The 12,045-nt window shown below is 43.9% G+C and overlaps 1 protein-coding gene across 1 annotated transcript in view; it reads right to left on the reverse strand.

Annotated features, from left to right (window-relative positions):
• LOC112258595 (mannose receptor, C type 2) overlaps positions 1-12,045 on the reverse strand; it is a 51,614-nt gene that overhangs the window by 32,924 nt on the left and 6,645 nt on the right. The window contains exons 2-5 of the mRNA XM_024433067.2: positions 8,887-9,321; positions 4,397-4,570; positions 4,069-4,233; positions 3,648-3,761 (exon numbers count right to left, since the gene is read on the reverse strand). Of these exons, the coding sequence (XP_024288835.1) occupies positions 3,648-3,761; positions 4,069-4,233; positions 4,397-4,570; positions 8,887-9,321 (888 nt within the window). The remainder of the gene's footprint in view (positions 1-3,647; positions 3,762-4,068; positions 4,234-4,396; positions 4,571-8,886; positions 9,322-12,045) is intronic.

The raw sequence follows: 12,045 nt of genomic DNA on the forward strand, positions 1-12,045 counted from the left end.
GTTAAAAGGATGGTTGAGGATGGATAAGGTTAAAAGGATGGTTGAGGACGGATAAGGTTAAAAGGATGGTTGAGGATGGATGAGGTTGGGTTAAAAGGATGGTCAATCACCAAGATGGCATAGCAGTCAGACGTCTTTTGTCCTTGTCGTGTCCCGTATATATATATATATTTACAACTTTCTTCGCATACCTTTTTATATATATATTTTTTCTTTTCCATAAACTCATCTTCAAAACATTCTCCTGCAACCCGCCTCACCAATTTATAAAACAAGTATTATTTACCTCAAATCTGTAATCCTCCATAGAAGCTAACCAGAAGCTAGCCAGAAGCTAACCAGAAGCTAGTTAGCTTCTTTACTGGCTAATCGTTAGTATTCAGCTAACCACGGTTTGTGGTCATCAGCTATCCTTTAGCTCGAAAATCTATTGCCAGTTTTGTACGGCGCGGCTCGGACCGGAACATACAGGACCTATTTTTCTTTCCATGTCCCCGGATTTCAACCGCAAGCTCTGGACATTTATACCTGGATCTCGCAGCTAGCTAGCTGCTATCCGTGTGACTATCGGCTTACGTCGATTCCGGAGCAAACATCAATGGACCCCTACAAATCAGCCGGGCTAAACAATCTGGACCCTTTCTTTCTAAAATTATCTGCCGAAATTGTTGCCACCCCTATTACTAGCCTGTTCAACCTCTCGTTTGTGTCGTCTGAGATTCCCAAAGATTGGAAAGAAGCTGCGGTCATCCCCCTCTTCAAAGGGGGGACACTCTTGACCCAAACTGCTACAGACCTATATCTATCCTACCCTGCCTTTCTAAAGTCTTCGAAAGCCAAGTCAACAAACAGATTACCGACCATTTCGAATCTCACCATACCCTCTCTGCTATGCAATCTGGTTTCAGAGCTGGTCATGGGTGCACCTCAGCCAATCTCAAGGTCCTAAACGATATCTTAACCGTTATCGATAAGAAACATTACTGTGCAGCCCTTTTCATTGACCTGGCCAAGGCTTTCAACTCTGTCAATAACCACATCCTCATCGGCAGACTCGACAGCCTTGGTTTCTCAAATGATTACCTCGCCTGGTTCACCAACTACTTCTCTGATAGAGTTCAGTGTGTCAAATCGGAGGGTCTGCTGTCCGGACCTCTGGCAGTCTCTATGGGGGTGCCACAGGGTTCAATTCTTGGACCGACTCTCTTCTCTGTATACATCAATGATGTCGCTCTTGCTGCTGGTGAGTCTCTGATCCACCTCTACGCAGACGACATCATTCTGTACACTTCAGTCCCTTCTTTGGACACTGTGTTAACAACCCTCCAGGCAAGCTTCAATGCCATACAACTCTCCTTCCGTGGCCTCCAATTGCTCTTAAATACAAGTAAAACTAAATGCATGCTCTTGAACAGATCGCTGTCTGCACCTGCCCGCCTGTCCAACATCACTACTCTGGACGGCTCTGACTTAGAATACGTGGACAACTACAAATACCTAGGTGTCTGGTTAGACTGTAAACTCTCCTTCCAGACCCACATCAAACATCTCCAATCCAAAGTTAAATCTAGAATTGGCTTCCTATTTTGCAACAAAGCATCCTTCACTCATGCTGCCAAACATACCCTTGTAAAACTGACCATCCTACCAATCCTCGACTTCGGCGATGTCATTTACAAAATAGCCTCCAATACCCTACTCAACAAATTGGATGCAGTCTATCACAGTGCCATCCGCTTTGTCACCAAAGCCCCATATTCTACCCACCATTGCGACCTGTACGCCCTCGTTGGCTGGCCCTCGCTTCATACTCGTCGCCAAACCCACTGGCTCCATGTCATCTACAAGACCCTGCTAGGTAAAGTCCCCCCTTATCTCAGCTCGCTGGTCACCATAGCATCACCCACCTGTAGCATGCGCTCCAGCAGGTATATCTCTCTGGTCACCCCCAAAACCAATTCTTTCTTTGGCCACCTCTCCTTCCAGTTCTCTGCTGCCAATGACTGGAACGAACTACAAAAATCTCTGAAACTGGAAACACTTATCTCCCTCACTAGCTTTAAGCACCAGCTGTCAGAGCAGCTCACAGACTACTGCACCTATTAGCCCACCTATAATTTAGCCCAAACAACTACCTCTTTCCCTACTGTATTTATTTTATTTTATTTATTTTGCTCCTTTGCACCCCATTATTTTTATTTCTACTTTGCACATTCTTCCACTGCAAATCTACCATTCCAGTGTTTTACTTGCTATATTGTATTTACTTCGCCATCATGGCCTTTTTTTGCCTTTACCTCCCTTATCTCACCTCATTTGCTCACATCGTATATAGACTTATTTTTCTACTGTATTATTGACTGTATGTTTGTTTTACTCCATGTGTCGTTGTATGTGTCGAACTGCTTTGCTTTATCTTGGCCAGGTCGCAATTGTAAATGAGAACTTGTTCTCAACTTGCCTACCTGGTTAAATAAAGGTGAAATAAAAAATAAATAAATAACATGGTTGAGGACGGATAAGGTTAAAAGGATGGTTGAGGATGGATAAGGTAAAAAAGGATGGTTGAGGACGGATAAGGTTAAAAGGATGGCTGAGGATGGATAAGGTTAAAAGGATGGTTGAGGATTGATAAGGTTAAAAGGATGGTTGAGGATGTATAAGGTTAAAAGGATGGTTGAGGACGGATAAGGTTAAAAGGATGGTTGAGGATGTATAAGGTTAAAAGGATGGTTGTGGACGGATAAGGTTAAAAGGATAGCTGAGGATGGATATGGTTAAAAGGATGGCTGAGGACAGATAAGGTTAAAAGGATAGCTGAGGATGGATATGGTTAAAAGGATGGCTGAGGACAGATAAGGTTAAAAGGATGGCTGAGGACAGATAAGGTTAAAAGGATGGTTGAGGATGGATGAGGTTAAAAGAATGGTTGAGGATGGATGAGGTTAAAATTATGGTTGAGGATGGATAAGGTTAAAAGGATGGTTGAAGAGGGATGAGATTGGTTTGGGTTAAAAGGAGCAGGTTGGCATTTATTGTCATGAATATTGCCCTGAAAGCAGCTCTGCAGTGGTCACTTGCTGGCACGGCCACAAAGTCATAAAACCTGATTTTAAACCTAACCATAACCATAACCCTAACCCTGTTAACCCTAATGCCTAACCCTAACCTTACATTAAGACCAAACAAATAATTTATGTTTTCATACATTTTTACTATCTAGTCAATTTTGACTTTACAGCTGGCCCATCTAGCGGAGATCGCTCAGTTCTGCTTCCAGGGCAAGATTCAGGACAATAAACATCAATCTGCTTTTAAAATGATGGTTGAGGATGGATGAGGTTGGGTTTGGTTGGGTTAGAAAGATGTTTGAGGATGGTTGAGGTTGGGTTAGAAAGATGTTTGAGGATGGTTGAGGTTGGGTTAAAAAGAAGGTTGAGGATGGTTGAGGTTGGGTTAGAAAGATGTTTGAGGATGGTTGAGGTTGGGTTAAAAAGACGGTTGAGGATGGTTGAGGTTGGGTTAAAAAGACGGTTGAGGATGGTTGAGGTTGGGTTAGAAAGATGTTTGAGGATGGTTGAGGTTGTGTTAAAAAGACTGTTGAGGATGGTTGAGGTTGGGTTGGGTTAAAGACAGTGTTCTCTCACCATTCTCCCAGTTGAGGTATTTGAGCGGGGAGGAGTCAGCCCACTGCCAGCCTCCGGTGATGTCCAGGTCATTCAGACCGATCCACAGAGCAGCACTGTAACCAGTCAGCAAACCTACAGCAGCGGGGAGAGACTTCTCTTAAAAACACAAGATGTTTTATAAACAGAGGCAAGATCACACTCCACCTCTTTAAAACTATTAGAGAAGAGGCGAGTTGAGAAAAGACGGTAACCCTTGATTGTAAGGTATGCTTTTAAATGGCTTATACACGCTTAATACATAGTTGTTTAACAGCCATGTCTAATACCAGTTCACAACAGACCTATAAACACATTTCCATCAAACTGAGAATAAGGAAGAAAAGCGCTCCCGTGTTGTAGCACAAAGGACTGCATTTTAGACTCTCCTCTGGTCTCCTACCATTGATGTAGGTCTGCTCATGCAGCTTGGTGACACTGAGCAGGTCAGCCCCCTGCTGTTGGCAGCTGATGCGAGCCTCGCTCCATGACAGGGTGGCCTGGAAGTTGAACTGGTAGCAGCTGTCTGTCAGGGGGTCTGTGTCCCAGAACGTCTCACAGTCATTGCCTGGGAGGGGAGGGAGGGAGTGGGAGAGAGAGGAGGGGAGGGAGAAACAGAGATCATTGCAAGGGGGAAAAAGTCATAGAGAGAGTCTGTGGTGCGTGTGTGTGTGTGGGGGGGATGTGGAGGAGGTGGAGGGGGAATATAGCTGTGTGAGACGGTGACTCACTCTTAACAGGACAGAAGCCCCAGAGTTCGTCCTTGCCATAGTCGAAGGTGGTGGCACACCACAGGTGACCGTCCTCTCTGCCAATACTGGTGCAGTTGTGGAACCACTGGCTATCGTACATGAAGGGCAGGTAGCAGGGCCGACCGTGAGAGTTCCCCTGGATAGTATAGATCTCTGCAAAGGCACACGATGGAAAGACTTCAAATCCCAGGATGCACCGGCACTGAAGCGCCACTTTCTGTCCCAAATTGATTTGTATGGATAGTTTTTACTGAGCAAGCAAATCTGTGTACTTGGGAAAGTCCATCAAAGGTAAACAATAAACCAAAATAGACCAGATAATGGAAAAACAATCAAACAATTTACATCTGAGAGATAAATACATCAGGACAAAGCTTTATAAAAACGATTTACTGTCTCAAACTGAATAGTATGCCAGACAAAGTCATTTTCATTTTCACTAGCAAGTGACAAGGGTAGGAAAGATACTCTTTCCAAAAAACTTTCTCTAAAATAATAGAATTTTGAGTTTAGTTTTATAAGCAGCTGTTTTAGTTATTTTTCCCAGTCTATTATGAGACTGCCATGTATAAACTAAACTCCATTATTCTTTGAGAGTTGAATGAACTTTATTTTGAATGAAACCTGATCTCCACAGTTTGACAAAATGCCCATGGGTTGCCACGGTAGCCTCTGCATTCCACTGGACAGCGGGGTATGAAGGAAAGGACAGCGGGGACAACTCAAATCAACTCTCCAAGACACGATGGAGAAAGAGAGAGAGCGGGAGAGGGAAGAGAGCGAGCGAGGAAGGATTGAGAGAGAGGGAGAAAGGGAGAAAGAGAGAAAGGGAGAAAGAGAGCGGTAGAGAGAAAGAGCTGTAAAGAAAGGGACTGGAAGGGCGTCTGCGATGTTACCAAAACACACAGAGAACGAGCCAGACCCATGGAAAGTAGGGCATATGTGTTAAAAAGGGGGAAAGGCCTAGAAAGTTCCCTCCCTCCTTCATTTCCCTCTCTTCTCCACCAGTGGCTGGTTCGTGTCAAGCTGCTAGCCTGCTAGCTACACAGCGGGGTGACTAATGTCCGTGGCATTCTTTATTCAGCAGCCTGTTGACTTCACAAAAGCAAGTTGTGCGGAATGGCAGTTAAAAGTTACAAATGCCTTTTGCCTCCCCACAAAAAAAGGAAAGAAAAGAAGAAGAGGAAAGATAGAGGAGGAACGTAAAGAAGGAGAGGAAAGATATAGGAGGAACGTAAAGAAGGAGAGGAAAGATATAGGAGGAACGTAAAGAAGGAGAGGAAAGATATAGGAGGAACGTAAAGAAGGAGAGGAAAGATATAGGAGGAACGTAAAGAAGGAGAGGAAAGATATAGGAGGAACGTAAAGAAGGAGAGGAAAGATATAGGAGGAACGGAGGAGAGGAAAGATAAGGAGGAACGTAAAGAAGGAGAGGAAAGATATAGGAGGAACGTAAAGAAGGAGAGGAAAGATATAGGAGGAACGTAAAGAAGGAGAGGAAAGATAGAGGAGGAACGTAAAGAAGGAGAGGAAAGATAGAGGAGGAACGTAAAGAAGGAGAGGAAAGGAAGGAAAGATAGAGGGAGGAACGTAAAGAAGGAGAGGAAAGATAGAGGAGGAACGTAAGAGGAAGGAGTAAAGAAGGAAAGATAGAGGAGGAACGTAAAGAAGGAGAGGAAAGATAGAGGAGGAACGTAAAGAAGGAGAGGAAAGATAGAGGAGGAACGTAAAGAAGGAGAGGAAAGATAGAGGAGGAACGTAAAGAAGGAGAGGAAAGATAGAGGAGGAAAGTAAAGAAGGAGAGGAAAGATAGAGGAGGAACGTAAAGGAGAGGAAAGATAGAGGAGGAACGTAAAGAAGGAGAGGAAAGATAGAGGAGGAACGTAAAGAAGGAGAGGAAAGATATAGGAGGAAAGTAAAGAAGGAGAGGAAAGAGACAGGAGGAAAGTAAAGAAGGAGAGGAAAGATATAGGAGGAACGTAAAGAAGGAGAGGAAAGATATAGGAGGAACGTAAAGAAGGAGAGGAAAGATATAGGAGGAACGTAAAGAAGGAGAGGAAAGATAGAGGAGGAACGTAAAGAAGGAGAGGAAAGATATAGGAGGAAAGAAGGAGAGGAAAGATATAGGAGGAACGTAAAGAAGGAGAGGAAAGATATAGGAGGAACGTAAAGAAGGAGAGGAAAGATATAGGAGGAACGTAAAGAAGGAGAGGAAAGATATAGGAGGAACGTAAAGAAGGAGAGGAAAGATAGAGGAGGAACGTAAAGAAGGAGAGGAAAGATAGAGGAGGAACGTAAAGAAGGAGAGGAAAGAAAGATAAAGAAGGAGAGGAAAGATAGAGGAGGAACGTAAAGAAGGAGAGGAAAGATAGAGGAGGAACGTAAAGAAGGAGAGGAAAGATAGAGGAGGAACGTAAAGAAGGAGAGGAAAGATAGAGGAGGAACGTAAAGAAGGAGAGGAAAGATAGAGGAGGAACGTAAAGAAGGAGAGGGAAAGATAGAGGAGGAACGTAAAGAAGGAGAGGAAAGATAAAGAAGGAGAGGAAAGATAGAGGAGGAACGTAAAGAAGGAGAGGAAAGAGGAGGAACGTAAAGAAGGAGAGGAAAGATAGAGGAGGAACGTAAAGAAGGAGAGGAAAGATAGAGGAGGAACGTAAAGAAGGAGAGGAAAGATAGAGGAGGAACGTAAAGAAGGAGAGGAAAGATAGAGGAGGAAAGTAAAGAAGGAGAGGAAAGATAGAGGAGGAACGTAAAGGAGAGGAAAGATAGAGGAGGAACGTAAAGAAGGAGAGGAAAGATAGAGGAGGAACGTAAAGAAGGAGAGGAAAGATATAGGAGGAAAGTAAAGAAGGAGAGGAAAGAGACAGGAGGAAAGTAAAGAAGTCGTTTTCTGGACTTAGGTTGTAGGAGATCTGGTTTTAATTGCAGTCAGACAGGCTAGAGACGGTATTTCAAAGACTAAGCCCAGCAGAAAGGCTGTCTGTGCAACTTAAATAATAACATTTATATCTGCATGAATAATAATACTACTAATAATAGTGGAAACGAGGCTTTGCTTCAAAACCACACTGTTATCCCTTCAGCGGGGGGCTTCAACTCCTAGGTCCTACGTAAACACTAACATACGTAGGCTAGAACTGGGTGATATGGACAAAAATCCACATTGTGATAAATTGCCTGAATTGATGCAATAATGATAAATAGAGGGATAGTTTATAACATTAATGTGCAACAAGTTTTTTAAACGTTTCCTTTAAACTACTAACTTACTACGTGTCTGATGGTTGTAGCCATCAACTGTCCCATTAACAATCACCCACATTAACACACTTACTTCATGTCAAACTTCACGTTTCTCTAGTACAGGCTACGTATCATAATGAACGATATCAGTGAAATGCCTGCGATAAATGATCGGTATGGTCGGTGTCAATCATTTCCGGTTTAATGAGCCAGCTCTACTGTAGGCTATGTGAGGGCAAGGGCATTCCACTGTTTACGTCTTGAGTTTACAAACACAGAGCGAGAGGGCTTTCCTTAGCTATCTTGCTGGCGGACTGCCAGTCAGTCATACAGTCGACAGAGAGGCCCAGGGCAAAAAAATTTGCAGCATGCGTCTGAACAGATAGAGCTGTACCCTCCTCAACAGTACAACACAGCTGACTAACCCTACCTATCTCTCTGATTTGGTCCTGCCGTACATACCTACACGTACGCTACGGTCACAAGACGCAGCCTCCTAATTGTCCCTAGAATTTCTAAGCAAACAGCTGGAGGCAGAGCTTTCTCCTATAGAGCTCCATTTTTATGGAATGGTCTGCCTACCCATGTGAGAAACGCAAACTCGGTCTTTACTGAAGACTCATCTCTTCAGTGGGTCATATGATTGAGTGTAGTCTGGCCCAGCAGTGTGAAGGTGAACGGAAAGGCTCTGGAGCAACGAACCGCCCTTGCTGTCTCTGCCTGGCCGGTTCCCCTCTCTCCACTGGGATTCTCTGCCTCTAACCCTATTACAGGGGCTGAGTCACTGGCTTACTAGGGCTCTTTCATACCATCCCTAGGAGGGGTGCGTCACTTGAGTGGGTTGAGTCACTGATGTGATCTTCCTGTTTGGGTTGGCGCCCCCCCCCTTGGGTTGTGCCATGGCGGAGATCTTTGTGGGCTATACTCGGCCTTGTCTCAGGATGGTAAGTTGGTGGTTGAAGATATCCCTCTAGTGGTGTGGGGGCTGTGCTTTGCAAAGTGGGTTGGGTTATATCTTGCATGTTTGGACCTGTCCGGGGGTGTCATCGGATGGGGCCACAGGGTCTCCTGACCCCTCCTGTCTCAGCCTCCAGTATTTATGCTGCAGTAGTTTATGTGTCGGGGGCTAGGGTCAGTTTGTTATATCTGGAGTACCTCTCCTGTCCTATCCGCTGTAATCCACTAGAATTACTTTGCAAACCAAAAGTAGAAACTCTTCTACTCACCACGATAGCTCCTAGAACAAAGGTCCTGATCGTCCCCAAAGAGCCTCCACTTGAGCCCCTCCCGTAGGGGCTTGACATCCGAGGCCACCGCTGAGGAGTTAGTGGAGGGGTTAACAGTGTGCGAGGGTGACGGCAGGTACAGGTTGAGGTTGTCCAACACCTGGGAACAGTACCAGGTCCAGCGGACCCCGGGAGGCTCTCTGTCACAGGGGTAGACGCCCAGCAGTGAGGCGTCCTCCCTGGAGCTGTAGTTGCCTGTTGTCAGGCCCAGGCACAGAGAGGAGCCTAGGTTGAAGAGTCGGCCCCGGGTCACCCACTTCCACTTCTGGGCGTCATCCTCGCAGGACTCGGACAGGGACAGGGAGTGACCCTGCACCCCTAGACAGCCCTGAGCCCCCTCGTGGAAGAACACAAACACATCACCATTCACAGGCTCTGTGGAGAGAGAGATAGAGAAACACACAGAGAGAGAAGGGCATTCTATGCCATCAAAAGGAACATAAATTTCAACATACCAATTAGGATCTGGCTAAAAATACTTGAATCAGTCATAGTGCCCATTGCTCTTTATGGTTGTGAGGCCTGGGGTCCGCTCACCAACCAAGACTTCAGAAAATGGGACAAACACCAAATTGAGACTCTGCATGCAGAATTCTGCAAAAATATCCTCCGTGTACAACGTAGAACACCAAAAAATGCATGCAGAGCAGAATTAGGCCGATACCCATTAATTATCAAAATCCAGAAAAGAGCCGTTAAATTCTACAACCACCTAAAAGGAAGCGATTCCCAAACCTTCCATAACAAAGCCATCACCTACAGAGAGATGAACCTGGAGAAGAGTCCCCTAAGCAAGCTGGTCCTGGGGCTCTGTTCACAAACACAAACACACCCCACAGAGCCCCAGGACAGCAGCACAATTAGACCCAACCAAATCATGAGAAAACAAAAAGATAATTACTTGACACATTGGAAAGAATTAATTTAAAAAACAGAGCAAACTAGAATTCTATTTGGCCCTAAACAGAGAGTACACAGCGGCAGAATACCTGACCACTGTGACTGACCCAAACTTAAGGAAAGCTTTGACTATGTACAGACTCAGTGAGCATAGCCTTGCTATCGAGAAAGGCCGCCGTAGGCAGACATGGCTCTCAAGAGAAGACAGGCTATGTGCTCACTGCCCACAAAATGAGGTGGAAACTGAGCTGCACTTCCTAACCTCCTGCCCATGTATGACCATATTAGAGAGGCATATTTCCCTCAGATCTACACAGATCCACAAAGAATTCGAAAACAAATCCAATCTTGATAAAATCCCATATCTACTGGGTGAAATTCCACAGTGTGCCATCACAGCAGCAAGATTTGTGACCTGTTGCCACGAGAAAAGGGCAACCAGCGAAGAACACACACCATTGTAAATACAACCCATATTTATGCTTATTTATTTTATCTTGTGTCCTTTAACCATTTGTACACTGTATATATATAATATGACATTTGTCTTTATTGTTTTGAAACTTCTGTATGTGTAATGTTTACTGTTAATTTTTAATTTTGATTGTTTATTTCACTTTTGTATATTATCTACCTCACTTGCTTTGGCAATGTTAACACATGTTTCCCACGCCAATTAAACCCCTTGAATTGAATTGAGAGAGACACATAGGGAGAGAGAGAGAGAGAAACACAGAGAGAGAGACACACAGAGAGAGAGAGAGAAAGCGAGAGAGAAAGCGAGAAAGAGAGAGAGAGAGGACAGTCAATAACACTGTTCAGGAACTATTCCATATTTAGCTGCAAATGTGGAGACCACAATCAATATCACTGTTAACGGAGGTCCTGCTTTGCTAGAGCAAGCATCTTTCAGCTGGTTGTGGTGCTGTTCATAGGCTAGCTTTCTCACAATAATACCTAGCCCACCTAGTTATATCTCCTCTCACATCTATGACAAAACAGACAAAAAAGTTGGAGAAAGAAATAATTTCATTCGCGTATTTGAAAGACCAGAGGAGGCTCACAGACCTGTATCAACTTAAGCAGACATTTACCAAGGCTGTGTGTTTAGACAAGTGTTCATCGGAGGGGGCTGCTGCTTTTAAAATGTGGCTGCACATGTTTTTTCACGCGTCTTTTAATGTTGGTAATGTCTATTTATTTGTTATTTCCTGTCAGATTCTGGGATATTTTCCCCGTTTCAGACGTGTGACCTAGAATGGCCTTTCTCCTCACGGGGAGTCTGTGGTCTGAATGTCATGTGAGGGAAGGTTGGCTGAAGAACTAAAAGAGTATCTAATGCCTTCAATAGAGTTCTAGCCCCAGACCCATTGATCGCTCTGTTTGGTACAGTTGATGGGAATAGTCGGAAAGGGAAAGCTGTCTCTCTTTGTATGTACTCTATTAGCCAAAAGGCTCATATTGCAATTTTGGAAATTGGAGACTGTACCTGCCTTTGAAATGTGGTTACGGGATTTAGGGAATGTAATACATATGGAAAAGATTCAATACAATACCTCCAATAGAAGTCCAATGTTTTACAAAATATGGCAGCCAATACTGGATAAATGGTCTAGTCCCGCTTCATAACTGGGTTGATGATCTGCTGCTACTCTGTGCTGTACTCCACTCAATATTTATTTTTGGCTTAACTACACTGCTTGTAATGACTATATGCTGTCTTCTTATACATGTACCACCTAATAGGATTTTGTTTTATTTTGTGTATGTGTGAGTTAAGTTTTGTTTTGTCCTCTAAATTGGCCATCCCATTCAACAGTACAATGAATGTCATTGTTTGTATTGCTGTCTTTTTTATTTGATGTTTTATTGGAAAATAATAAACATATTATATTTAAAAAAAAAAAAAGAACTAAATGAGGACTGGGCGGTCTGAGGTTTTGGGGGACTGGTTTGGAACTTCATCCGGAGAACATGTCTGGTTTCATATTTGAAGATGTTTCTGTTGTCAATATCGGATAATATACATGTCATTACTTTACTTAATTATGCCAATAATTTACCCAGACCGAGTGACCCTACAGTTAATCCTCAAAAAAAAGTACAATGAAATGTCATGAACTGTACCTTGGCTTAGTTCATCCTCATGTAGTAATGTATATGTCAATGTGCCCTGCGCATTGGGTCTCTACTGTAGGC

The sequence above is a fragment of the Oncorhynchus tshawytscha genome, linkage group LG09 (genome assembly GCF_018296145.1).
Source record: "Oncorhynchus tshawytscha isolate Ot180627B linkage group LG09, Otsh_v2.0, whole genome shotgun sequence".
Classification (NCBI taxonomy): domain Eukaryota; kingdom Metazoa; phylum Chordata; class Actinopteri; order Salmoniformes; family Salmonidae; genus Oncorhynchus; species Oncorhynchus tshawytscha.